The 26516-nt window shown below is 39.3% G+C and overlaps 1 protein-coding gene across 1 annotated transcript in view; it reads left to right on the top strand.

Annotated features, from left to right (window-relative positions):
• Window positions 1-24688, top strand: part of pard6gb (par-6 family cell polarity regulator gamma b) — a 35309-nt gene extending 10621 nt beyond the window's left edge. Inside the window, exon 3 of the mRNA XM_046844416.1 lies at window positions 22858-24688. Within this exon, the coding sequence (XP_046700372.1) occupies window positions 22858-23843 (986 nt within the window). The 3' untranslated portion in view covers window positions 23844-24688. The remainder of the gene's footprint in view (window positions 1-22857) is intronic.
• The last annotated feature ends 1828 nt before the right edge of the window (window positions 24689-26516 follow it).

Genomic DNA, 26516 nt, shown 5'->3' on the forward strand with positions numbered 1-26516 from the left:
TATTATTCTTTTTATCATTTTGCCAAGATTTCAAACAGACTTATTTCCAGTTTTGGGATGGGATTTATGGGATGTTGAATTTTAGAAAATAATACATTTTAATGAATATGTGGAAAAAGAAGCACCGTGATTACTTTCCGGATGCACTTTTTGGACCGTACCATCATATGTGCTAAAATATCTGTATAACAGCATATAGAATTTATCTTGATAGTTGGGTGTTTAAATATTGAGCACAAAATAAGCTGAAGTTACATGGAAATATAGCATGGAAAATGTATTTATTCTCAGTCTGAGCTTTGATCTTATCCTCAATGCTGGGGACTTCCTTTATTTATCCAGTAAAGACAAACACAGAAGCGGTTTAACACTGCTGTCCGTTACGCACACTCTGCCTTTATGGCGTTCTCGTTCGTTCCAGTAGTCACCAACTCGCCCAGGATCGAGCCGATTACATTAAGTCACGGACATGCCCCTACACAGCCCCTCACCGGGGACTTCCACTGAGACGAACGCATTGCAGAGCACCTGTTCTTGCCTGTGATGGGCCGGGAGGCAGGAGGCATGTGAAGGAGTTCTGAGAAATGACTAATCAGAGGCCAAATCTCATCTTCCTCCATGTGCATCCTGTATGGAAGAGCGGAAGGACAAGCGTGAGCAAACACATACATAAAGAACAGGGACAAATATACAAACCGAGGCAGAAAAAATAATAAACTGAATTAAAAGTTGACAGGAAGTTCACCAGTACCAATCAATTTGTCTTGCCACATTTTAACAACAATACCACATACCACAATGGTGTTGAATTTGACAGTAGTTTCTATGGAAACTGCTTGCACAAGGATGTTTATGGTGAAGTCATTTGTCATTGATTCTCTTTGTGAGAGACAAAATTCTCAAAAATGGATGAACATCAAATAATCTGGATCTTCTTGTTCTCTTCTGAGCCGGTCCATTTTATTTATTACTGTTAACATTTCAACCATATGGATATCATTTGTTGTCTTTTGACTAGTATTCTTTTCTTCTTTCTTGCATATGGTGTATTTTGATGCTCTCAGAGTGGATAATTGAATGCGATTTCAGTTACATATTGATGATATTAAGCTGATTAAGAACACATGTCATGTCTTGGTCCTTGCTACATGTGGTGATGTAGTGGTAATTAGGCTGAAAGTAGTAGCGTGAAGAAGAGGACGGTGCACATGTATTATATCCAGTGTTGGGAAGTGTTATTTTAATCAGGAAGAGGTTAATCCACTGTGTATGGTTTAACCTCAGCTCTGGAGTAAATCAAGTCTGCAAGTCAGTACTCATTCATGTCATGCTGACTAGGCTTATATTTCACTTTTAAGAGGTGTGATCACTCTGCGTTTCAATCCTAATACTGACTGGCGATAGCTGGTGCATAAGAGTGAATAAGCACAGAAGAATGAGTTTTAAAGATGTAAAACGGATGCATAAATAAATAACGATGGTCCCTAAATACCGTGGTGGGTAAAGATGTAGGGTGATGCATAAAGATATGATTGTGCAGCATGAGGGCATAATGGCGATGCATGAAGACGATACAATGATGCCTGAAGACCTGATGATGCATGAAGATGTAACGGTGATGCATGTAACAGATGTGATTGCAGCATAAAATCATAACAATGAGTAATAGAAATAAAACAATAATGCATGGTGTAACAGTGATGCATGAAGATGTAACAGTGATGCAGGAAGTTGTAACAGTGATTCATGGTGATATAATAGTGATGTGTGTTAATGTAACGGTGATGCAAGAAGATATGAGTGATTCATAATAATGTAATAGTGATGTGTGATGATGTAACAGTGATGCAGGAAGATGGAACAGTGATTCATAATGATGTAATCGTGATGCGTGATGATGTAAAGTGGTCTTATGACAGTTTAATAAAGGGATGAGAGTTATCATAGCTTTAAGGCTGTTTAAAGCAGGACCTGAAGATGTGGACTTAGGATTCCTGAGATACAGTAAAGCACTCAATATAAAAGCCTGGAGAATTCCAGTGGTCTTCTGAGAAATTTGCTAATCACAAACTCAGATTCTGCAGATCGAAGGGGAAAAAATGGAAATTGAAACACAACCACAGAGCAATGTGGGCTGTGTGCGGGTTTGTTGTTTGTCTGATGCTTTAGGAAAAAGGGCTCAAATCTCAGTAGCTTTTGAGCCAACTAGAGATCTGAAGTGTGTGTTGTGCTTTTAGGATTTGAAATATACATTGATACATAGACAAGATGTATCATAGATGATCCAAATCATATATACAGAAAATGATGTCTGTAGTATGTCTATGATGATAAAATATATGAACAAAAGTATTGGCACACCTGACTTGTCATTTTTTGCCAAACTGTTACCACAAAGTTGAAGGCACACAATTGTGTAGAATGTCCTTGGATGCAGTCACATAACATTTTTCCTTCACTTGAAATAAAAAATCCGAACCTGTTCCAGCATGTAATTGCCCCTGTGCACAAAGCCAGCTCTATGAAGATATGCTTTACATGGGTTGGAGTGGAAGATCTTGAGCGGCCTGCAATAGCGATCTGACCTCGTCCCTATTGAACACCTTTGATATGAACTGGAATGTAGACTGAACCAGAGGCCTTCTCATTTCCTGACTTTGTGCTTGTTACTGAATGAGCACAATCTCCACAAGAATACTTTCAAATCTAGTGGAACATCTTCCCAGAAGAGTGGAGGTTAATATAACATCAAATGGGATGTTTAGAAAAACACATACAAACCTTATGGATGTGTCCACAAACCTTCTATATGTCTATATAGTTTAATTTAATTCGTTTTTATTTGTATAGCGCTTTTAACAATAAACATTGTCTCAGAGCAGCTTTACACAGATAATGTGGTGCTAAAAATGAATAAGATGTTCTTTAGAAGTGTAAGTTTGTCCCTGATGAGCGAGCCAGTGGCGACTGCCGGATGGAAAAACTCCCTGAGATGCATAAGAAACCTTAAGAGGAACCAGACTCGAGAGGAAACCCATCCTCATCTGGGTTGCACAGAATGTCCATTTATTACAGATAAATGATGTTGAGGTGTGCAGTGATGATCAGAAGCAAACTGTAGTCCTGAGTCAGTGTAGCAGACTGTTGACATTAACTGCAGTCCAAATTCATCCTCAAAGCTCCCGTTTTTACTCCGTAATTTTATGGAACCCCAGGGCGTTAATGAGAAACTATCCCCAGCTGCACAGAGTGGCCTCGAATCGTAGAGAACACTATCCAGATGCAGGCCAGGACGAAATAGTGTTTATATATAGGACATAAGCGTGTTTAAATGTCCGTGTGTTTTCAAACCTGCATTGCACCACACTGACGTTGAACTTTCTAGATATTTTTCTATAACCTTTCTTTTCTTTTTTTCTGTATCGGCCCATGTGTCATGAGAAAGAGCATGAAGGAGAGCTTGCTGATTTGTTTTGGCTCGTGTATAACGGTGGAAATCTTAAATCTGTTACTGAGAGAACAAAGCTTGGCATGGCTTGAATAGAGATCAGTCATCAGTCTATGGAGTAATGTAGCTTTAGCTCTGGGAAAGCTGCCCTGTTCTGTGAAGGGTGCATAGCTCCCTCCTTTTTTTTTTTTTTTTTTGGCCATTTCTGCCATTCATAAGAAAAGAACACAATGCATTGAAATTTGGTTGTGGTTTGTTCATTTACCTATGCGACTCAAAACAGCTCGGATCCCTCATCGCTTTAACACTCCCTAATTTCCCTCCTGGTAATTATCAAGAAATCGCTTTTCAAGATGCCGGTTGGTAAACTTGTCACGGTTTATTAGCGCATGCTCAAAGCGGTGCCCAGATTCTTTCTCTTAAGAGTGAGTGAAGGAGTGTTTGGGGGAAGGGTGCAGGGGTGGGAGTCAAGGAGGGATCGTAGAGGTGACGTGACCTGCTCTGATCTCTGACTCTCAGCTTTTATGAAGCCCCACTGTGTTCACAACACACTTGTCTTCTTTCCTCACACTGGTGAAGTTTTGTCTTGGTGTGGAATTTTATTTTTTTTGCCCACGTTGTTTTGTTTGGCGTTAAAACACGGTTGCTGTGTAACACGAGCTTTCTGCAGTACCAGGTTGATACTTTATGGTTTGTATTGTTGCCAAATTGATTAGAATCCAGCAGGTTAGAGAATATATTGACTTTGTACCAATACTATTTGTACTCATTTATTTTTTTACCCTAGGATATATATTAGACTGTTTGTAATGATTATTATTATTTGAATTTATTCATCTTGTCTATCTTTATTAGTGCATTTATTTATGCTCTTACACTTTATAGTAAAAAAAAACTTCTGACCTCTGGCTTGGGGGGAAAAAAACAACGAAATCACCCAGATAATTCCTTTGTGTTAAACGACTTGTGGTTGTTTTCTCGACTCTAGTACAACAGGTGACATCAATCCAAGATGGCAGCTCACAGCATGAGCTACAGTATTTACTTTGCAGACGTACTTGCTAGTTAAATCTCCCGCTGACTATACAGTTTGTTTTGTGGAGGAACTTACCGTACACGGTAACATGGACGAGTCAATGGTTTTCCACGCACTGACATTGAGTAATTCTTATCTGGCTTCACACTTCAACATGAGCTAGGAAGCCCTCCTCTAATGGAAAAGCAATCCTAGGGAAAAAGTAATGGCACCCTAAACAGTATTTAACATAACATTTTTATCATCTTTCATTAGTTCCCTGTAGAATCTATTTCTGCATGAAGGCCTCTCCATGCTTTATGCTTTTACCCTCCTGTTATGTAAGTACATCAGAGGATTACACAACTCATAGTTGGGTCTCGTCCTGACCACACAATCCCATGGTTATTTCTGGCCTGGGAAAATCCAAGCATAACTACAACTTTTTTTATTTTTTTACACAAAATAAATAAACTGCACCCTTTACCTACATAATGTTTTGTTTCTTCTATGAATAAAAAAATTACAAGGTGATCAACCCATGCAACAGTAGCTTTTCTTTTTTCCTTGGCCAATGGCGCTGTAATTAAACGTGCAGATATATATTTTTTTACTTCAATAAGAGATCAGACGACAAGCAGGTGTTATTAATAATAGTGTCTTTTTTTATTTGAAGGAGGGAAAGAAAAACAGCTGTGGGACCACTTTCCTGTGGCTGCAGTGCTCATTTTCTCCTCTCTTGCTCTCTCTCTCTCTCCCTTTCTCTCTCCCTCTCTCTTTCTATCCAGTGAAAGTGCTGATCTCCTTCAAAAAATTCCCAGTCAGCCAGAAATGTCCTCTCAGGCCAGACACTACTTTGTGGCTTTTATATTCTTCTGGATTAGTAGTACTTCCACAAGTATTCACACACACACACACACACACACACACACACACACACACACACACACACACACTTATTTTGCCAGATTAGCATGTTTGTTCTGCTGGAACACTGCTTTTTCATCAATTTTTTCTAAAGTCAGTTTAAAGCCGTAGATCTCATATTTAACCCAAATATTTTTGTCTCGACCAGATGACCACTTGGTATCTTAGTGTTCTAATACTTTAGCCACTTAGTTTATACTCCTGATTGTAACATCATATCATAGTTTCTTCAAAATTCCCTATTCTGATTGGTCAAAAAGTGCTGATTCATTTTCTAGCAGGGCAAAGTACAGGTTTATATTAATACCCTGACTGTAATATGGGATTTCTGCTATAATAATGGCCATTTCTATGGTTGGCAATTCACATAATCTGATATAAAAGAGAAAAAAACGTGAGAAAATGTTCAATTGTTAGTGATTTTTTTCTATGAGATGTACTGCATATGTAGCATTTTTTAAAGGAGTCTCCAGTGTGAGATGACCGTCAGGGCAGAAGACTTTTTTTGGCGTTTGGTAAAGATGTCGGACTTCCGATCAGAACATTGTGATTTCAAATCCCAGCACCAGTCAATTACCACTGCTGGGATCTTAAGCACGGCCCTTCATACTCAGCTGCTCAGTGATATAAATGAGATATTTGGGTGAAAAACTAGTGAGGGAACAGCAGTTTCTAGCATACAGTATTGGATTACAATATCAACTTGTATAATGTAACCTTTACTGAAAAAAAGTATATGCAATACTTTATGCAAAGCTAGAGAGATTTGCTGTTGTTACTTCTAACAGTAACTCCACTCTGTTTATTCTCCATAATATTATCTAAAATATATATTATGTTTTACTCCTTACATGACGTGTCTCGCAATCTGTAGGCAGACATATGACTTAAAGCTCTGAATATAGTGTTATAGACTTAAAATTCTTTTTTTTTCTGAGTCGGGAGAAAAACATTTTGTTTTTAGGGTCCAGAATAAATTATGATGTTTGTTTGGAGGTCACCTGTCTTAGTAATTCATCTACAACCATCTAGTATGACTTATGATCAGTGAGAAATTGAATAATAGCTGCTGTTTTTTTTTAAGGTCTTAAGCTGCCTCAAGGGTATATCAGGGTATCACAATAAATTCGATTCAGCCATTTCAACCTTCAGCCATTTTCTGAATGAAGAATGCTAAATATTTTTTTGTATTTGCTGCAAATTCTTGTCAATTCTCTCTTTTTATCTGACTGAGGATTCACCAAGGACTCAGGCGTTCCAGTAGCCAGCAGGTTTTTGACCTTTATCTTTTTGCTGAATATGGTGAGCAGTCGGTCCGAGGTGATTAATCAGGGCTGTAACAGGCGGCACTTGACTTCACCTCGGTGTCTCCTTCTGCATCGTTGCTTGGTTGCTGCTCCCCAGGAAGCTCCTGGCTTTGTTCCTGTGCCATGCTCGCAGTAGCGCTGTAAAATAACCTCAGCGGGTGTGTCTCTGTCTGTCCGTGTGTGTGGTCCATCTCATAAAGACGTGCTGTATTTTTAGCGGGAATAGCAATGTACAGATGTCAAATGAACTGCAGGTGGAAAGGAGTGGAAACTGACATGCCACCTTCACTTTTTCCACGTCTCTGATGACCCACAGATTTTTACACTCTTTAATGTGAGCAAGGGTGTGAATAGTTTTGTTTGATCATCGCTTCTCGTTTTGCGTTTCAAATCCGTCAGCTCTGCGGTTTATGGGCCTGATTTTGCCACGTTTTTAGTTTTGATAAATATAAATAAACATGCTCCATTACGCCTCGGATTCATCTCGGTGATCATTTTGTTTTTGTGGTTTGGTTCTCACTCCCCAAACCACAGTTCCTGCCTTTTCTCAGCATCACCAAATGCATGATTCAACATGTACAAATTTGCCTGTTTGTTGTGCCAATCTGCTGACATAACTTATCTTGGTTAATAAATGTTGACCTTGGCCAGGATTTAGAAATCTGGGATGTTTTTTAATGACTCAGTCACCTAATCTTGAATTAGGATTATGGATTTGAACTGTGTTTCCCATCAGCCACTGCACCCTACTGAACCATGTCATGTTACTCTGCACCTGAAATATAACATGCTCATTAGCACTTATATATAGACTCGTTTCAAAGCACTCTTTTTCTGTCAATGGTTGTTTTTTGTTTACAATTTATTCCCTGCCTATAAGGATTGCTTTCACGAAAAAAGTGTATGTAATGTAATGTCCCTAAAACCTAAGTATCTACTAGAAGCAAGTCGCCCTTTTCCTTTTATCAAAATTATTATTATATGAATAAATACTCCCTAAAATGGTCCCTAATGTGGTGAAACGTCTTCTGACAGATGTATTTTTTTAATCAATATATCAGATGTCTACATGGTCCTAGTCTTTTTTTTTTTTCTAGTAATATTGCATTTATAGACACTTTTGTGAACTATCCTATCAAGTTAGCTTATACAGGATTAGCCATATACCTAGTATTATTTGTAATCTGATTTGTAAATGTGATTTAAATATGCCAGAATTTTTATCGAGGTAGTTCCTGTTGTATTATATTAAACATTTAGTAGTAAAAAAATCATGTTAGAAATCCTGTCAGGTTAACTATTTAGTTAGCTAGTGCTACTAGTGAAGGAGATGCTTTCATAACCCTGTCAGAAATCCTATCAGGTTAGCATATGTAAACTAGCATGCTAGAGCTGGCAGTGAAGATTTTTGGAAATGTATAAATATGGCTGAAGAATCCTGTCAGAAACCGAATCAGATTAGCATATATTTGCTAGCTGGATTAGCGTTCCAGTGAAGATTTTGAAATGTATAAATATGGCTGAAGAATCCTGTCAGAAACCGAATCAAATTAGCATATATTTGCTAGCTGGATTAGCATTCCAGTGAAGATTCTAAAAAAAAATATGAATAAGTTAAAAACAAACAAATATATAGTAATTGTTTGTTTTGTTTTTTTTCACCGTATTATTTAATGAGGTGAGACATTTGATGGCCTTAACCAAGTATCTTCAGGCTGCAGATGTTTATAGCTTGAGGCTGCAGGTTTTTTCCTCCTCAGTCCAGTGCGGTTAGACAGACATGTATATCTGGGTGTGTATCACCAATAGTGCATTCTGGGTAATAGTGACACTTGCTGAAGTGTTGCAAAGCTGGTGGAGCTGGTCTGCTCAGTCTGCTTCAACTGATTTCTGTGATCTGGAAGACAAGGCCAGGCATGTGGAGCCTGTTAGGCTGCCTCTGTTAAGGCTAACAGACCTCGTAGTAGATTTCCTCACTTGGGTTCAGAACTGCAAAGACAAGTGGGAACTTGTTTATCAGTCATTATGTGCGCTGTTTTCTTTTAAAGATTGGGGGCGGGTGGATTCTAGCATCTCCGAATCATCTTAGATTTTTTAAGACGCCTGTTTTTTTTCTTCACAAAGCACCACATGACCTCACACTAAAAAGCGACATGTTCCACAATCACTTCAAGGTGTTTCATGGAGTTCATAAACGTCTTAATCGAAGCAGCTAATACATTCCACTTTGCTCTTTTTTTTTTTTTTTTTTTACAGTACATTCTGCCACCATCTTGTTATAGCTTTCTTTTATGACTGTCTGCAAAATGATGAACTGATCTACATAATTAAGAGCTTGGCTTCAGTCTTATTATATGCTGCAGGATTGTAAATATCTGATGTGCATGGTGGCCATATGCCGAATATGGAACATGTTCGCCTCTCTCTAATCTTGTCCATATCCACACCCTTTTTTTTTTTTTTTTTTTTTTACCAACTATTGACAGATTTCTGGCTACTCCCCAGTCTCTGTGGTTAAGAATGTTTGAACATAGACCAGACCCTCCTTATTTTTCGAGGTCCGTGCTAGCTGTTTTTAGCAGCGTTAGCATGTTCTGGAAAGATCATGACCCGCACTATGCCTCTTTTCCAACCCAGAGTTTTACATGTCCCGCCTTTCCCATTTCTTTTAGCGAAACCCTGCCTATACCCTTAAGGCTCTTTACATCATTTTATAGCTCAAACGTTTGATTGATGAATCGCTTGAAGACCTGAGGAACCAAGGCAATATAACTGTAGACTTCAGAAGACAGAAGAACTTGCCCAGAAGGCATTTGCAGTCTGGCAGGGTTTTTTATTTTTACGTAACCAGCCATGTCACTAGCATGTTTATATAGTTTTGTACACAGCTCGAAAAAAGACTCGCTGCCTACCAGACATTGTTCTTTGTGTTCCTTTTAGAAATACATTGAGGCTCTACACATCTTCCTTCTGATGTACTGCAATTTGCACTGTTCAGCAAATAAACAATATTGTTAAATAATATTTAGGTTTGGACACTATAATTCTTGATAGTATCCTGTTTTCTGGTAAGCTTTTATGATTTCATGTTAATCATTGGTCTGTTTGAGGATTAGAACTGTACAGCAATTTAAAAAGCATCCCGAAAAAGCCAATGGGATGCCGTCAAAATGTCTGGGAAGGTATCGTTCTGCAAGCCAAACTTCTGGTTATTGGTAGATATTGGGGTACTTTTCATCACACAGCAACAGAGCTACAACAAACAAAAACCCAAAATGATTTGACTTGTTGTGCCTTAGTGACGAATGGGAAAAGTAACTGATGTTGGCGAAACAAAACGTTATTCAGTAAGTTCTTTGTAGATATGATATTCTCGATTGTGGAGAACACTTTATCCTTAACAAACCATTTTGTGAGCCTACATATGTGGATTGGGTAGAAAGAATTGAGGGGGTGGAGTCATTCTGGAGAAGACCACTCCTATTAGAATTTTTTTTTGAGAAAAGAAAGGAAAAGGAAAGTGGATGGACGCGTACTAAAAACAGTGCAGGAATGCAGAGAATGTTTACGGTTGTTCCCAAATTGGATTGCAGTGACGGTCATAATCAGCCTCATTTCCTTTCCTCCCTTCCATGAAGCCACACATTCACCCAAACGAACGGAACCAAGCTCTTTGGATCGTGAGTGTCGCAAGTGTGCAGGGTGTTTGTGGAAACCTGGGACTCTGCTGCTGGCTTATTTCTGGTCTCTTAATTACAATGTAGGCTCTTGTCCTCATCCTCTGGAGTCCAACACACATGCACATGCACATTGGGCACACTGCATCCACCATGGCAAGATCAGCAAACTAACAAACAAACAGGGCAGCTGTGAGACTCCACGTCTCCTCCATCTCTCTTCTAACCGGCAGTTATGGTTAGAGGGAAAGAGGAAGGAGAGGGGGTTGAGGAGCCACAGTGGGGAGAGATGATTGCACTGAACTCGTTTTCTTACGAATTTTTGAGGCCAAGAGGCTCAATGTGTTATTTGCTGACAGAAATGTCTGGTTTCTTGTCTCGCACACACATACTTTGGTTTTTTTCCCAGTAACATCATGAGAGGATGTGAACAGACACGATTCTGTGCTTTTTGATCGATTAATTGGAAGTTCCAGCTTGTTTATATGATGATAAATTCTGTTTATTTTGTAAGGAGAGCTAACGAACAGGTTCTCAAACATTTGGCATCGGAAAATATAAATCAGTTTATGAAATATCAAGCACAATAGGTGATGTATACCAGAATGATTGGGTATTTCATTTCAAATATTAATATGGACTCAATAATAATAATAATAATAATAATTAATCATCATCATCATCTAGTAGGTGTTTGTTGAGGACTTAATGGGGACTTTCTCCTTTAAACAAATTCACTCATGCTGGGTTGTTATTGTAAAAAAAAAAAAAAAACACTGAGTATGCAAGGTGAAACAATTTGTGTAAATCTAAATTTGTTCTCCAACATTTGTTCTTTTGGTTTGAGTTTAATATAAAAAACTTTCATGTCTTGGGACACAAACACTTATTCCTGCTGCCTGTTGACCTGTACTCTCCATTTTACAAGCAGCTGTGTTATCATGCTGTCATGCTAACCGGTAACTTGAGCAGCCCAACTAATCGATAAGGGCATTCGTTGACAACAAATTTTAATACCGATTTTATCGATTAGTTGTTGTATCCCTAAAATAAAAATAAAAAAACCACGGGCTATTGCAGTTATTGGACGTAATCCACTATAAAGTTACCTTAGCATATCCCAGAGTTAGGAAAGAGCCTACAAACTGCTATAAAGCTCCAACACTGGAGACTCCTGGCATTACTGATCAATAAATGTCTTTTTTACAGGAAACAGCATTATAATGTTTTTCTGTTGCTAATTAAAACCACGTTTATTATTATTAGCTTGAGATTATGTGGCGAATTGCGTATGTCTCTCAGTGAATGTCCTTTACTGTTAAACTGATCACTTAATAAAATAAACTCCGTCATATAACACTATTAAACCACATTTTGACAAACCAGACTGAAGCATTCACAGCATTATGGATTAATAGATACCTAATTTTAGTTCGGTGTTGATGCAGAATGTATCGGAAATGAAAAATGTTGTAGGAGGACAAAATGTCCAATCTAGGTTTGCTTACAACGTGTAAAACGTGTTTACAATGTACCTAGCACCGTGTTGTGGGGGGGGTTGTTATTATTTTTTTTAAGTGAAGCTTGAATGCCCATGCCTGGTGTGTGTGTGTGGGAGGTGTACGTGACTGAAACCCGAGAGGTATTTTTCACCCTGGCACCTCAAAATATGTGACCACGGCGTGCACACGTACATTCCAAGTTTTTGCTACAACTCCTGAAACGTTTGCATGCATTTGACCTGGGCTGTGATCTGACCCCTTATGAGGTCACCATTTTAATGTGCTATACTGATTGATTAAATTTAGATCAGATAAAGCTGCTTATGAGTGAAAGGTGTCTGGAAAAAAAAAAGCTCTATGATGATTACATGTAGCTGGTTAATATCCCAATAAACGAAACGCTGAGGAGAAAATCAATCAAAATGTTGTTTATGAAGTCAGTTCCTTTAATCCTCTGCAGCCTGGTGATGCGTACACCAAATTAATTATTATAACCTCCCTGTTCCTGTTATCTCCGGCTTACTGAGGGATTTGCAGGGACTGTTGCTCTTTGTAGTGCATCATGGGATTTCGACAGGTCGACTCCTTAACCTGGCTCCATTAAGATATTGATCAGAGACCTTTAAAACAAAGCGATGTGATTGACAAACAGTCCTAAAAGCATTGCCCTAAAAGCTTCCAGTTAGGGGGATTTGAACGTGGATTTGAACCCCCCCAGCCCTTTGTGTTGCGCTCGAGAGGATTGACAGTCTGTCGTCACCATGCACGATCAGCCAATAAGCTCTCAACGCAAGATACTAAAAAAACACACATCCGTCTTTGTTAGAGTGGATCCGGATGGCAGCGGTTTCAGGTTTGACACACAGGTATGTGTGCAATGATCCAAAACGCATCACCAAAAAAAAATGCCTTTTTTGTGTGCTCATGCCCCTGTCGCCACAATGGTTCGCTTTGATGCTTTGATGAAACATACATGAATCAGTGTATGTGAATTGTTTTGTTTGATACGTTACATCGTGGGCATTGGTTACACATGCCTGTTTAACAACCTTGCGGGATTACGATTTTGTACTATTATGTTCGCATTTTTGTGAATTTTTACATCTTTTAATGATTTTGTTTTGAACTATTTTTTTTCATCACAATTTATTTTGCACAAACTGTAACATCTACAGCATATACACTATACAAACAAAAGTATTGGGACACCAGTCTTTTCCATTCATATACGGTTTTTCCTCCAAACTGTTCTCACAATGTTGGAGGAACACAGATGTATAGGATGCCATGAAATTTTCCTTCACTTGATCTAGGAGACCCAAACCAGTTCCAGCATGATGATGCCCCCTGTGCACAAAACCAGCTCCATGAAGATTTGTTGTATATGGTGGAAGATCTTGAGTGGCCTGCTATAGAGCTCCTCAACCCTCAACACCAAATGTACCCCAGGCTTCCTCACTTCACCTACATCAGTATCTGACTTTACTAACACCCTTGAGCACAAATCGCTAATCTCCCTTCAAAATCTAGTGGAACATCTTCCCAGGAGAATGGAGGTTATTATAAGAGCAGATGGGGATTAAATAATGGGATGCTTAAAAAGCATATAGAATCTGATAGTCAGGTTTCCACAAACTTTTGTCCAATTAACCAATACATTAATGAGATTCATAGAAACAAATTATAAAGTTGGATGGCAAAGTTTTTATTATAACACATTTTTTTATTAGATAATTAATGATATTATAATTTCTCAACAGACAAACAAGATAATCTGGCTGATATAGTTAGTTTTCCAACTTACAAATTTTTTCCTACTTTCTTAATGACAGATTTTTAAAGTAATGGAAAAATTGACAAAAACACACCTTCAACTTCCAACCCGACTCACTTGAACGAGTCATTTAAAAGTATGATTCCTTTTTTTTTACCCGATTCACTCAGAGCTATTTGGACAGGTTTATTTATTGGCTTGAATGCAACTGGCTGACTGTAACATACCGACAGCGGTATTTACCCCAGATGGCAGTGAGACAGAGACGGAGACAGAATCTCTCCACAAGCATGCAGGGCTCCTGCCAATCTCGAACCTCTCCAGAGTTCACGAGTTCGCCTTCAAGACGCTGAACTAAACCGAAAATCAAAGTAAAATAGAGTAAAAAAAATAATAATAGAGTTTAACATCTATTATAATGCAGAGTAAAGTTACCATTCAACCAGATACTTGTTGCCACGGCGATTGAGGCGATCCATGTGGTCAACGCAGCGATAAAAAATGTGATGTAATCAATTCAAATGTTATTGTCAAATTGCCTGCAGCTAAGAGCTGAACCTGCTTCTCTGCGTGTGTGTATGCACGCATGTGTGTGTGTGTGTGTGTGTGTGTGTGTGTGTGTGTGTGTGTGTGTGTGTGTGTGTGTGTGTGTGTGTGCGTGATGATGTCAAACAGTAGCAGTAGAGCGAAGCACAATTCGAAAACCTGACACATTTGTGTCAGCACACAAGCCAGGAAGTCTGTTGCAAAATACATGTGTGTGTGTGTGTGTGTGTGTGTGTGTGTGTGTGTGTGTGTGTGTGTGTGCACTGCAGGTGTGCACTGCAAGCCTGGACCTGCCCAAACCCACAAGGTGATGTTTTAAATACCATTGGTATTAAGTTGCTGCCCCCGAGAGAGAAGGTTGGTCACATGAGTGCCCCATGTGGTTTTCACAAAATGTGCTTCTACACATTTCGATGTTGCAGTGAAAATAAAAATCACCTTCGGTCACAGGCAAAACATCTTATCCATTTAAATCATATCAGATACTATCAGTAAATAGCAATGTCAGTCATGTTTTAAATACGAATAAAATTAACCAGAGTTTAGAAACAAAACACTTAATGGGAGTGTCGTCTCTGGATGCGGCAGAATGAAATACGGCTATGCACAAAGCCAGCTCCATGATGAAATGCTTTACGTGGGTTACAGTGGAAATCTAATGCTATACAGCTCTGAGCTCAACACTACTAAACAGAGTGAATGTGAATACTAACTGAACCCCAGGTTTCCTCATCCTCTCTTCATCAGTACCTGATTTTACTAACAACTTTGTAGCACATATCTCCACAAGCACACTCAAATCTAGTGGAACATCTTCCCAGAAGAGTGGAGGTTATTATAAGGGTATATGATATGATAAGTAAGTATGTTCAAAAAGCACATAGGAAGTAGGGTTACAGATTCTACGATTAGTCCATCAATTAATCGAGGAATCGGATAATAAGTACTTTTTCTTTTTTAAAGAACTAAATATACAAGAGAAGAAAAGACAGTGCGTTTAATTAACATATTTCATGATCAAAATGCAAATACAAATATATAAATATAAATATAAAAATCTGTTTCAAATTGCTTTTAATACAATACGTTTTCTTTGTTTTTAGTCTGAAATGACCCCAAACTTTACTTTTTATTATTTAAGTTTTTGTTGGCAAAGACGTTTTTATGCATCTTCTTCTTCAAAGTCCTCATGATTCATCCAAAGAAGCTCAACTTGCCATGAGAACTGTAATTTCTCATTATTTACATACAAGACTGTAGTTTCCTTTCCTTCAACCACATTGTAATCCAGGTCTCCGAGTGCAAAAGGCGGAGGGAAAAAATGCAACCGAAGCAGTTCTCAATGAGGTTTTTTTTTTAAAAGTGTGGTTTTCCAGTGAGGCATTTTTCTTTGCTCTTTGTGCATTGTGTTGCAGTGGTGAAGGAAAACGGTGTACGTTTTTGTCACCGTGACTCTGTAATTATCAGCCTAAATGTGCCACATCCTGTTACCGTGGACTTTTTCAGTTTGAGTGTTTGATGTTTGAATTCTTTTTTTGAGTTACAGCAGAATAACTTTTATCTGCTTCTCCCAGAAACACTTTTTAGGGATGGATTGAGAGCTTTATTAACACCTTAAACCCCCTGAAAATCTGTCCTGTTTGTTATCACGTGTGACATGCCGAGATTAGACGGCAGGTCTGGATTGACTCAGGGAGCAGCTTGTGGGAGAGTTTGGGGAATTTTGAGGGTCATGTTCTGGGCAGAATGAGGTCAGGACACTGGTTTCACCCTGTTAAACATACTGTCCATTGCTTTGTGAGTGTTATTAATGCATAATAAATATTAGAAGGCCAATATTATGGTCAAACAGCATCCATTGTTTTAATTGTCCCCACTTGTTCTAGTTCTTTCAGCAGTCAAGTTAAGTCAAGTTTATTTCTATAGCGCTTTTCACAACAGACATTGTCTCAAAGCAGCTTTACAGAAATCAACAGTCAAGGTGAATGGTGTGCATTTATCCCTGATGAGCAGCCGTGGTGACTGTGGCAAGGAAAAACTCCCTTAGATGTTATGAGGAAGAAACCTTGAGAGGAACCAGACTCAAAAGGGGAACCCATCCTCATTTGGGTGACATCAAGAGTGTGATCATAAATCTTTCAACACTACAGAACACTGGAGAGAGAGAACTAACATGAGCACTGGAGTATAAGATTATAAGTAATGTTCTTTCTACAGTCTTATACAGTATTTATGGTTATAAAACTATGAGCTACTGAGCTCATAGTAAGCAAGTATTAATATTAATGTATTAAAGTATTAATGTAAATGAACATCAACTTCTAGAGGTCTCTAGACTGTTCTTGGTCTTGAATAACTTAAAATCTACAGTACCTTAACCATCTAATAAGAATTTGTGTGCAAAATATTTTATAGCGAGATCTTTTTCTCATTGAAAACATACATACGTTCGCTTATTGTGAACAGAAGAAGAATTGAAGAAATTCCACAACAAGGTTCAATTCAATTCAGTGCTTTTTTGTTTGGCAGATTTACAGAATTACATAGTTAAATAGACGAATATACATTCGAGCTTAATTAATGAATCCCTGTTCGTTTATACCTTAACGAGCAAGCCAGTGGCAACAGTGTTGAGGAAAACCTGCTTGAGATAGCATGAGAAAAAAACCTTGAGAGGAACCTGATTCGAAAGGGAACTCGTCTCATCCTCAACACTGAATATTTATTTATAATATTTACATCACTGTTCATATTAATTGCGCTCCAGATTCATCTTTATGGTTCTGGATTTTAACCTTCTACTGTAACCACATGGGTTTTTATGGTGTACATGTGGAGCTACCGAAGGATCAATCAGGCAGGTATATAAGAAAAGAAACAGACGGGATCAAAGCTCTGGTGGCCATTTTGAGCTGAATTTATAGTTACAGGAAGCTACACTACTTTTCCTGCTACTGTTAATAAACATCCTTTTTGTAGGGTATTGTTTTGGTTTGCCTGGCAGACGTTTATTGAGGTTTTCCTCCGCTGTCTGTGTCCATTTGGAGGAATTTTTAAAGCTGTGTCTCGATTCACACACCCACACACACTAACACATACACACACACGCGAATACAGATTGTCACACCGCCATGACCTGTGGAGAACGCGTTGTGTCGACAAGAAAGGAGATTGAAAAGGAGGCTAATCTAACGGCACATTCTTTACCTCCTCTGCATGTAGGCCTTTAACTTTTCCCAGATGTGAGACAGGGTAAGACTGGTGATACAGGTTGAAAGAGGAAAAGTGTGCGTGTGTGTGTGTGTGTGCTGACTGTGCACTAACTTTAATAGTCGAGGAGGAGCTCCGTGATTTCAAGAACTTCAAGATTCAGCAAAAGACAAGTACACACTCAAGGCAATTAGTTTTAGATTGTAAACCTGCAGATCTTTCAGTTCCACTGATTTCTCTGTTTATATGTTTCAGAAGATATAAGAGATAATTCGGGAGTCTGTCAGCAAACCTTTACGTTTCGTTTTCAACCTGTAGAAAAATGAGCTGGAAAATCCAAGTCAAGCAGTAATAGCACAGGTGATTCTTGAAATCTGTAACAGTGAAGGAAATAGAATCCAGTATTACAGTCTGGCTGGTTTCACTCGTCATGTGGGTTTCTGAATTCTGAAATCAGACAATACGAAGTGGCTGGACTGACACACGTCTCTCATCGATAGCCAATGATGCGATACATTAAAGATACATATGAAGCAGCTACTGATGCGATTCACCCCTATTACAATGCAGTGCGATCCGACTTTGACCTTTCCCAAACAGGCCTTTGTAAAAAAAAAGATACAAGATGAAATAAAACCAGATGTTCTTTTCTGTTCTGTCTCCATGAAGACGCAGCTCTACCTCTGCCATGTTAATCTCTGTATTCTATGCGACTCTCAGGACACGCCTCTGTCTCTGTAGTGTTGTGATACGTCATATTCAATCTACATTAGTCACTTTCTAAATAATAAAAGTATGGCACATCTACTTACAAATATATATATAAATAAGTCGATGCAAATATGTTAAAAACGATCAATCAATGCATCACATCAATAAATTTTATGATGCAAATTTTTCAATTACACACACTCAAATGAAGATTTTCATTGAAAGTTTTTGCACAAATAACCACAATGTTTACATGCACAGCATTTATTACTAAATGGACAATTTATTTGCACTAACATGCATTTACTGTACTGTTCAATGCTGCACTGTTACTAGTCCTAGTAACCTAGCCAAAATAACAAAGTTAAGACAAATTCAAAGGTCATTTTAATAAAGCTGCCTTTGGGAAATTAAAACCGCTCAATTGTTCCCAATAAATTCACCAAAATATTACTGTAGACATTAAATATGTGGGTTCCCCCCCTCTGGCTACAAAAAGCTTAAACAAATCATGTATTTTTGATAAATAGACTTGGTTCCACACCACTGAAATGACATTTCGTAATTAAGAAAATAACCAAATATGCATGATTCCTAAATAAAATAAAAACAGTCCTTGGTACTGGTTGTAGACTCATGGAAAGTTTCCTGATTTAGCCCGCTTCCTGTGTTCAGTTATTAAACCCAGCTAGTGCTTCATGCATATCTTGGCGATCTACAGTCTGAAGGAAGTAAAAAGATCTCATACGATGACACTGGATCCTGAAGTTACAGTAAGGCGGCTCTTACCAGTTTGAAAAGAGTTTCGGATTCGATTTAACTGATGAAATGTTTTGCAGCAGTGAAATCAACAATGATGAAATAATTATATTTAGTTTATAGAGGATTTTGTAATGATGATGTTCCTTGTTTGTGATTGGTGACTCATTTCTGTGGTACAAAAGGAATAAAAACACAGGACGCAACATGATTGGACAAGAATTCGATGGGCCACATTACAACACTGGGACGTTGATTTGTTTTATATCCCTATATAATACGTTTTTTTGAAACGAATGCATTGTGAACAGTAAATAGGATGCTAATGTGTTTTGTATTTTCTCTGGAGTTGAGATAGTCTTCCATCTTCCTGTTTTAATGCTCATTGTAACAATCCGTTTCTATTGAATCACGTAGCCCCATTTAGCGCTAATTTGTTTCACGTTTTCTCGATTCGTAGTTGCTTTTCTTTTTGATTGTTGCTCATATCCAGGTATTTGAAAACAGCTAAGCTAGTTAGTTTTAAAGCGGGAAAAAAAAATCAACGTTGTTGGTAATGGATTGGAATCAAGCCTGGGCTAAGCAGATCCTTGCTTTTTGTGTCACATCGCTAATCCGTGTGCTACATTTATTTTATCTCCGAGAAGATCGTTTTACTCAGAGTGCGACTGAAATCCTGGCACATTAATTGATTTTTTCTGGGCGTTTGGATTAAATTGAGACTTTTCATTATGCCCTAGAGTAGATGCAGAGTAAACTGCATCGGGAGCCCTAATGAGTGCCTGTTAAAGCCTTTAGATCCCTGCTTTTATTAGCCTCTGTCAAAATTGTGCATGACTTGAAAGGGGGGCCGTTTTCACTGTGAAAGTTAATGAGAGGTGGGAAATCTGCAACAAAAGACTCGCCTGCTCTCCCACCGTCCCGTTCCCACAGCGCGATCCTATTATCACGCACCGGCAGAGCGTCTGCAACAACAATGACCGACTGATTATTCTTCCAAAAGGCGGACAAATCAGCCACGGTACAGCCTTGGATCTAGGTGCAGCTTCTAATGCGCGGCAGATCTGAATGTTTAAAACTTTGAGTCATGCTGGAATGTATCCCTCCTTCCCACCCTCCTTCTCCACTCCACTCCACTCCTCTCCTCCCACCCCCTGAGTAACCCCTGACCTCTGACCCCTGCCCCTCCGCCAGGCTGAGTCAGGTGACAGCAACGGGTGCCTGGCACCGTGTGAAGAACTTCGTCTCTTTACTGAAGCTTTAAAATAACTCATTGTCTGCATGCTAACGTTGGCATGCGGTGCTCACTGAAGCCGCCGTGATTGATGACGTCACGTCTCGCTCGGTTTATTTTGGTTTTAATTTGGTTTTCAGTGCCGTTTCTAGCGAGTTAATTCTTTCTTGACTGGAGGATCATTTGCAAAAGCCTGTAATTGTTTTCTTAGCATTTTAGCTTGCTCATGTTTCTGCGCCTTGTTTAGCCAAAATATTTTTAAGGTTTGGCACAAATCGTGCAGGAAATCTTCAAATGGAGGAGCATTTTTCTTTCTATTTCAATTAGACCTTGTGTTCTGTCTAGTAGGCTGTGCCATCACAGTGTCTGGAAACGGCTAGGCAGTGTTTGTTTTTCCATCATGCATCAGTGTCTCAGAAGGTCTGCTCATGCTAAACCGTGATCCAAAGTTACACTATACGGACTATAAGTATTAAAACATCAGAATTTCCAGCTATATGGTGTTGTTTTCTGTGGAGACAGAATTCTACAGGACGTCTTTGGATGCAGTTGCATGAACTTTTACCTTCACATGAAACTAGGAGACCCAAACCTGTTCCAACCTGACAATGTTCCTGTGAACAAAGCCATTAAGATATGGTTTACATGAGTAAGAGTGGAAGAACTTGAGTTCTTCTGATCTCAACCCTATTGAACAGGATAAATTTGGAATGCTGATGCACCCCAGGCCTCCTCACCTCACCTACATCATTACCTGACTTTACTAACATCCTCATAGCTGAATAAACACATCTCTACAGCCACACTCCAAAATCTATTAGAACAACTTTGCAGAAGAGTGGAGGTTATCATGGGGACTAAATATGGAATCCGATGTGGGAACAGAATTTGTGATTGTGGTGTGTGTGTGATGTTCATACACATGCTTTAGATGAGGAAGATGGAGATCTCGTTGAAGGAAAAAAAAACACCGGAGTTGTTTCTTTTAACCGTCGTCGTCTTCTGATAGTATCTCCTGGGATTTGAAACCCCCAAAACATCCGGTACCGAACCTTGACTTCTAGCTCCAGGCTGAATACCTAGGATAATATAAACTGAGCATGATGTAGTGCTTTAAAGCTCTTCGTCACGCTTTTACTTATTCCAAACCGCATCATGAACCTCTGGACAGATGTCAAAACATGAGGTGTACTTATTATGTTCGTAGATAAGAGCAAGTCATGAATATAAGTCTGGCAAGTGCTTTACGTTCCTAATGGGAGCCAGAAAGAAAGCCAATGTGTTTCCTATCAGCTGAAATTCCAGCACATAATAAAAGTAAGTCTGCATTCAGTCAGATGCTGCCTAACAATAACCACAAAGTGCGGCTTTGATAAACCTCTAAAGCTTCGTATGAGTACTGTTAAATATATCAGAGCATGTACGGTCAGCCACAGTCTGTTATTTATACTCCGTGCCGGGCAGCAGCTGGAACCTGGGATGGTGTTTTGTAGTGGTGGTATGCACCTTGAATAGCTGTGGTTGTCTGAATTGATTGCAGTGGACTACGTGCTCCCTGAGAATCGTCATGGAACTGCTGTGTGGTCTTCTGGGGGAAACTCGGTCATTAGCAGGGGCACAAAAGGCATCTGACAGCAGGGTGTGTGGAGAGCCGTATACCGCTTAATTGCTCGTTCTTGGTCCGCCCATCACGTTCATGCGGAGGGTTTCTGGGCCGGAAGCTGATGGCTACTCTGGAATATTACATGCTAGCTTCGTCAGAAGTGGTGTTTGCTCAGATATTTATTTACTGTTTACTCATTTGTTGTTGTTCTGGTTGTTGTGTGATCTCTAAAGCCATAATATAATGATACTCTGCACAGGATATGTGACCGTCCCGAAAACCCTCTTCCTGTGAAATCTGCTACTGTAAAACTTGGTTACCTCTGACGCAAATACTTTCGTGTTTGTAAGTTAAATGTGAACAAAGGTCATGAAATTCACAAAAGAATACACTGCTGGCCACAACTATACTCGACAGGTGTCTACATCTGGTTACTTTCGAAATTTTGTAAGTTTTTTAAAGCTGCTTTGTGACAATATCCATAGTTGCTTTATAATTGAATTGAACTGGAAATGAGGGATTTTGTGGAAAAAACATTCTCAAATACAGAATATTTCTTAATATACATATACAATTTTTTGAATTATAAAAAAATGATGAACTTTCGATTTTTTTTTTTCGTGATCGTGACTGAATTTTCTCGCCATAACGTTGAAAGTAAAAAATTAAGTGCTGATCACAATGTTTGTGTCGAATTCACGAGAAAAGATGAAAATATTATAATGCATGGCCTCGTAAGACTTCTGTATTATTACGATTGTGTTATACATATACAAGGATGTGCAAAGATTTTATATTATGATTTCCTTTTGATTTTCACAAGTTATTAGTGTACAATACTGGGGCATGTTTAGCTCATAAGGTTGCAGTCATTATCCTACTTTTGGAGTCTAAACTAAAAAAAAAAAAAGAATGTATACGTTATTTGACCAGAGAGACTTAACTCTATGTCTTTCTTGCACATTTGTCCATTTATTAATTTCAAGATTTTCACAAACAGAATACAACAAATAGAATCAGCTGGTCAGAAAATTGTGCATTAAATAAAACGAACTATAAATATAAGATATTATTAATAAATAGATATTATTACTGTGAAATAATATTAACAGTTCCACTGTCTTCTTCTTTATCTCTTTTGCAGAGGAAATTGACTACAGCACCTTTGGCACCAACACACTAACCCGAAAGAAAAAAGCCGTGGTCGCCCTGCGCAACGACCTGAACAGGAAGCGGCCGCAAATCCGCATCGGCTTTCCTCAGGACTTCCGTCCTGTATCGTCAATCATCGACGTGGACATCGTGCCCGAGTCGCACCGGCGTGTGAGGCTGTACCGTCATGGCTCGCACAAACCTCTGGGGTTCTACATCCGAGACGGAACAAGTGTACGTGTCACGGCGCACGGCCTTGAGAAGGTCCCGGGCATCTTTATCTCGCGAATGGTCCCTGGCGGCCTGGCGGAAGGAACAGGCTTGCTTGCGGTCAACGATGAGGTTCTCGAGGTCAATGGAATCGAGGTGACGGGGAAGACCTTGGACCAGGTGACCGACATGATGATCGCCAACAGCCACAACTTGATTGTTACGGTGAAGCCGGCTAATCAGCGCAACAATGTGGTGCGTGCCAGCCGCGTGTCCGGAAGTTCGGGTCAGTCTTCGGATAGCAGCAGCAGCTCGGGCATCACCAGCATGCAGTCTCTGCCTTCGTCCATGCCCGCCGTGAGCTCCAGCTATGGGCACGACGACCTAGACAGCGATGAAGAGTCGGACATTGTCATCGAGAACAGCATCAGTCGCCAGACTCGCCATTCGAACGCCTCTCTGGCATCGCTCACGTCTCGATCCACTCAGTTGACCTCCGCCTCGCCGCCCAAACCTCAAAGCAGACCGCTCTCCGCCGTGTCCACGGCTTCCTTCCATTCTCACGCCAGCCTCAATGGAACAGGCCATAACAGCCTGAGCTACAGGCTTCACAGAGACCTGAACCTTCATCACACGTCCTACAACGGTGCCAGAGAAAGCAACGGCAGCCTCCACAAAATCCTCAGCAGCCTGAGGACGGACCCTCGGAACAGCCTGGTGCTACCCAGCGGTGGAGTAGAGGAGGATGGCATGGTCATCACGCTATAACACACACACACACACACGCTTATTATATTGCCTTCTAAACCTAATCCCACCCAGAGACTTTACAGCCTGGAGCAACAGACTTGATGTGCTTTCCTCAAGCTTTTTTGTACAATGTAATTTAACATCTTTTTACTCGTTTTTCTTAAATGACATGTCTTATCGTATCCATCGGGGGGGGCGCATACGGGAAATTGTGGTACATGTGTCTTTTATATCGGTTTTCCCTTCTTTTTTTTCCTTTTTACTACTTTTCTAGAGCCACTGATTAAAATTTAACACCACAAATGTCATTTATATCAAATTTGATCATTTTTTCTAAATCAGATTGGTGTTTGTTCATACAGTACAGTTTTTCAAAAGTTTTCCCAATACCATAAGCAGTCCACTGGAATTCTGGGAGATATAAACAACCAATCAGCTCAGACTTTTCTTCATGCTTTTACCAAAGTGTCACCGACTCTGTTCTGTGGCTTTAAATTTCATTCCAGCTAAAGGAGATGTAGGACTTTCGTCACTGTGCTTTGGTGAATCACTATAACTTCACAGATCTGTTTCTTTTTAAACATAATGCACCTTTGGGAATATGGTTTTGACTTTTTTGCTGGGATTCCCCAGACCACCCCTAAACCCCCACCTACTATAAATTGGCTTATATGTAATGCTGTTTGCTGACTAACAAGCAGGAATTTTTGTCGGTTACCTCCTAATGAATTCTCAGCTCGGGCTCGTGACACGAGTACACACAGCTGTGTACAGTCTCTGTTCTCCAGAGATGCTTCAGTGTTTAGCTTCCACATGCAGGTGCTAGCGGTCCTTAAAAGAAATAAATCCCCCCCTTGAGCGACTTGCAGATTTTTATAATTACTTTGTGATGTTCAATGATGAAATGAGTTTAGTTTATGAGTTTCGTCTCAACCTTTCTAGGCTGCCTAACTTCTCCAACTTTTTTTTTTTTTACCTCTTTTTATTTCTCTAAATACATCGGTTTACATCTCAGTCAAAGCTCTCGCAAGTCAAGTCCTCTTGTAGCTCAGCCGTAGCTCAGAGCAGCCATGTCGTATGGCTGCAGTGCATTCTGGGAGGCCAGGGTTTGCACGAGGGTTGTTTCTTATGGTATATGACCTCATCAAAATGGCCAAATTTTTTGCAGGATTAATCAAAATACGGCACCGACCTACAAATTCGCACCAGAACCTTTTGTTTTTATTTTTTTTTTATGGACTATTTTAATGTGCACTTTTATCACCACTGGATCTGGGAACAATCGTTATACAGTATGAAGTATGAATCCTTTCAGTGTTTATTTTTTGACTCCTTTGGTTAAAGAATGAGGTGTTTGGGTGACATTTGTGTGTCCTGTTTCACTCGCTTAGGGATCATTGTGACTGTGTGCGCACTCTGGGTTACCTGTTTATTTGTTTGTTTGTTTTTTTCTACATGAAATGTTTCACTAGTGTAGAATAGTCCACTTGTATCTACATGATCTTTATGATCCTGTGTGCCTTAGAATCAAACATAGGACTTTGGATAACTCATAACTCCTGCATTCTCTTTTATCCAGCCTCTGAACGTTCCTTAGTTTATTTCAGTTCACGGGCAGATCAGTGTCGCCCTCTGCTGGTCGCTACTGGAGTTCACTGAAGTGCCGGAAACCATCTTAAATAAGAATAAATATATATTTATTCTGCAGAAACTCTAAAATGATAAACATTGTCTTTGTGTTTTCGTTTTTTTGTCCGTTTTTCTTTTTTTTTCTCTTTTCTGTACAACAATTTTAATTTTGAATAAAAATCTTTTTTTAAATGTAGTAAAAAGGTCAATTTTATAAGCTGCAGTGAACATTTTTGGTTTATCTGTTTGCTAATTATTTAAATTTGTCATCTATGTATCTTCAGGACTACTGCTGTAAAGTAAGAATGCTTTGAAAAATATCTATTTTAATTGTTTATTAATCAACATCATCTTCAACTTTCGGCTTCTCCCAATAGGGGGCGTCACAGCGGATCAGCCGTCTCCATACCCCTCTGTCCTCTACATCTTCCTCTTTCAAACCAACTACCTGCATGTCTTCCCTCACCACATCCATAAACCTCCTTCTTGGTCTTCCTCTTTTCCTCCTTCCTAGTGGCTCCATCCTCAGCATTCTCCTACCGATATACCCCATGTTTCTCCTCTGCACATGTCCAAAACATCTCACCTATTATTAACCAGTGTACAAGTAAGTGCTAAAGATGCTTAATTTCATATGTGGGTTGAAACACAGTCATTAACTGAAACAGAAACAGCTGTGGAGGAGACTTGGGGTGAGGAACAACCAAACTTTGCTACTAAGGTAAAGTTTTTTAGGATTATTTCATGTCACAGGTCGTACACCAGATTGAGCACAGCAACATCTCTCACAGGCAAAAGATTTCAAAGAAGACTGGGGTTTCAAGATGTGCTTTTCAGTGTAGTGAAGAACAAGGAGTCCTGGTAATGATGGGTTTCCCCCCACAGAGCCCTGATCTAAACTTCATGAAGAGACAGAAGGATTTGAGTCTACATCCATGGTTATTTCTTTAAGATGTTTGGAACAACCTGCTGAGTTTCTTCATAAACTGTATACCTAGATGAATTGATGCTTTATGATTTGGATTCTTTTCTGTGCATTTACTTTTTTTTTTTTTTTATTGA

The sequence above is a fragment of the Silurus meridionalis genome, chromosome 29, assembly GCF_014805685.1.
Source record: "Silurus meridionalis isolate SWU-2019-XX chromosome 29, ASM1480568v1, whole genome shotgun sequence".
NCBI classification, from domain to species: Eukaryota; Metazoa; Chordata; class Actinopteri; order Siluriformes; family Siluridae; genus Silurus; species Silurus meridionalis.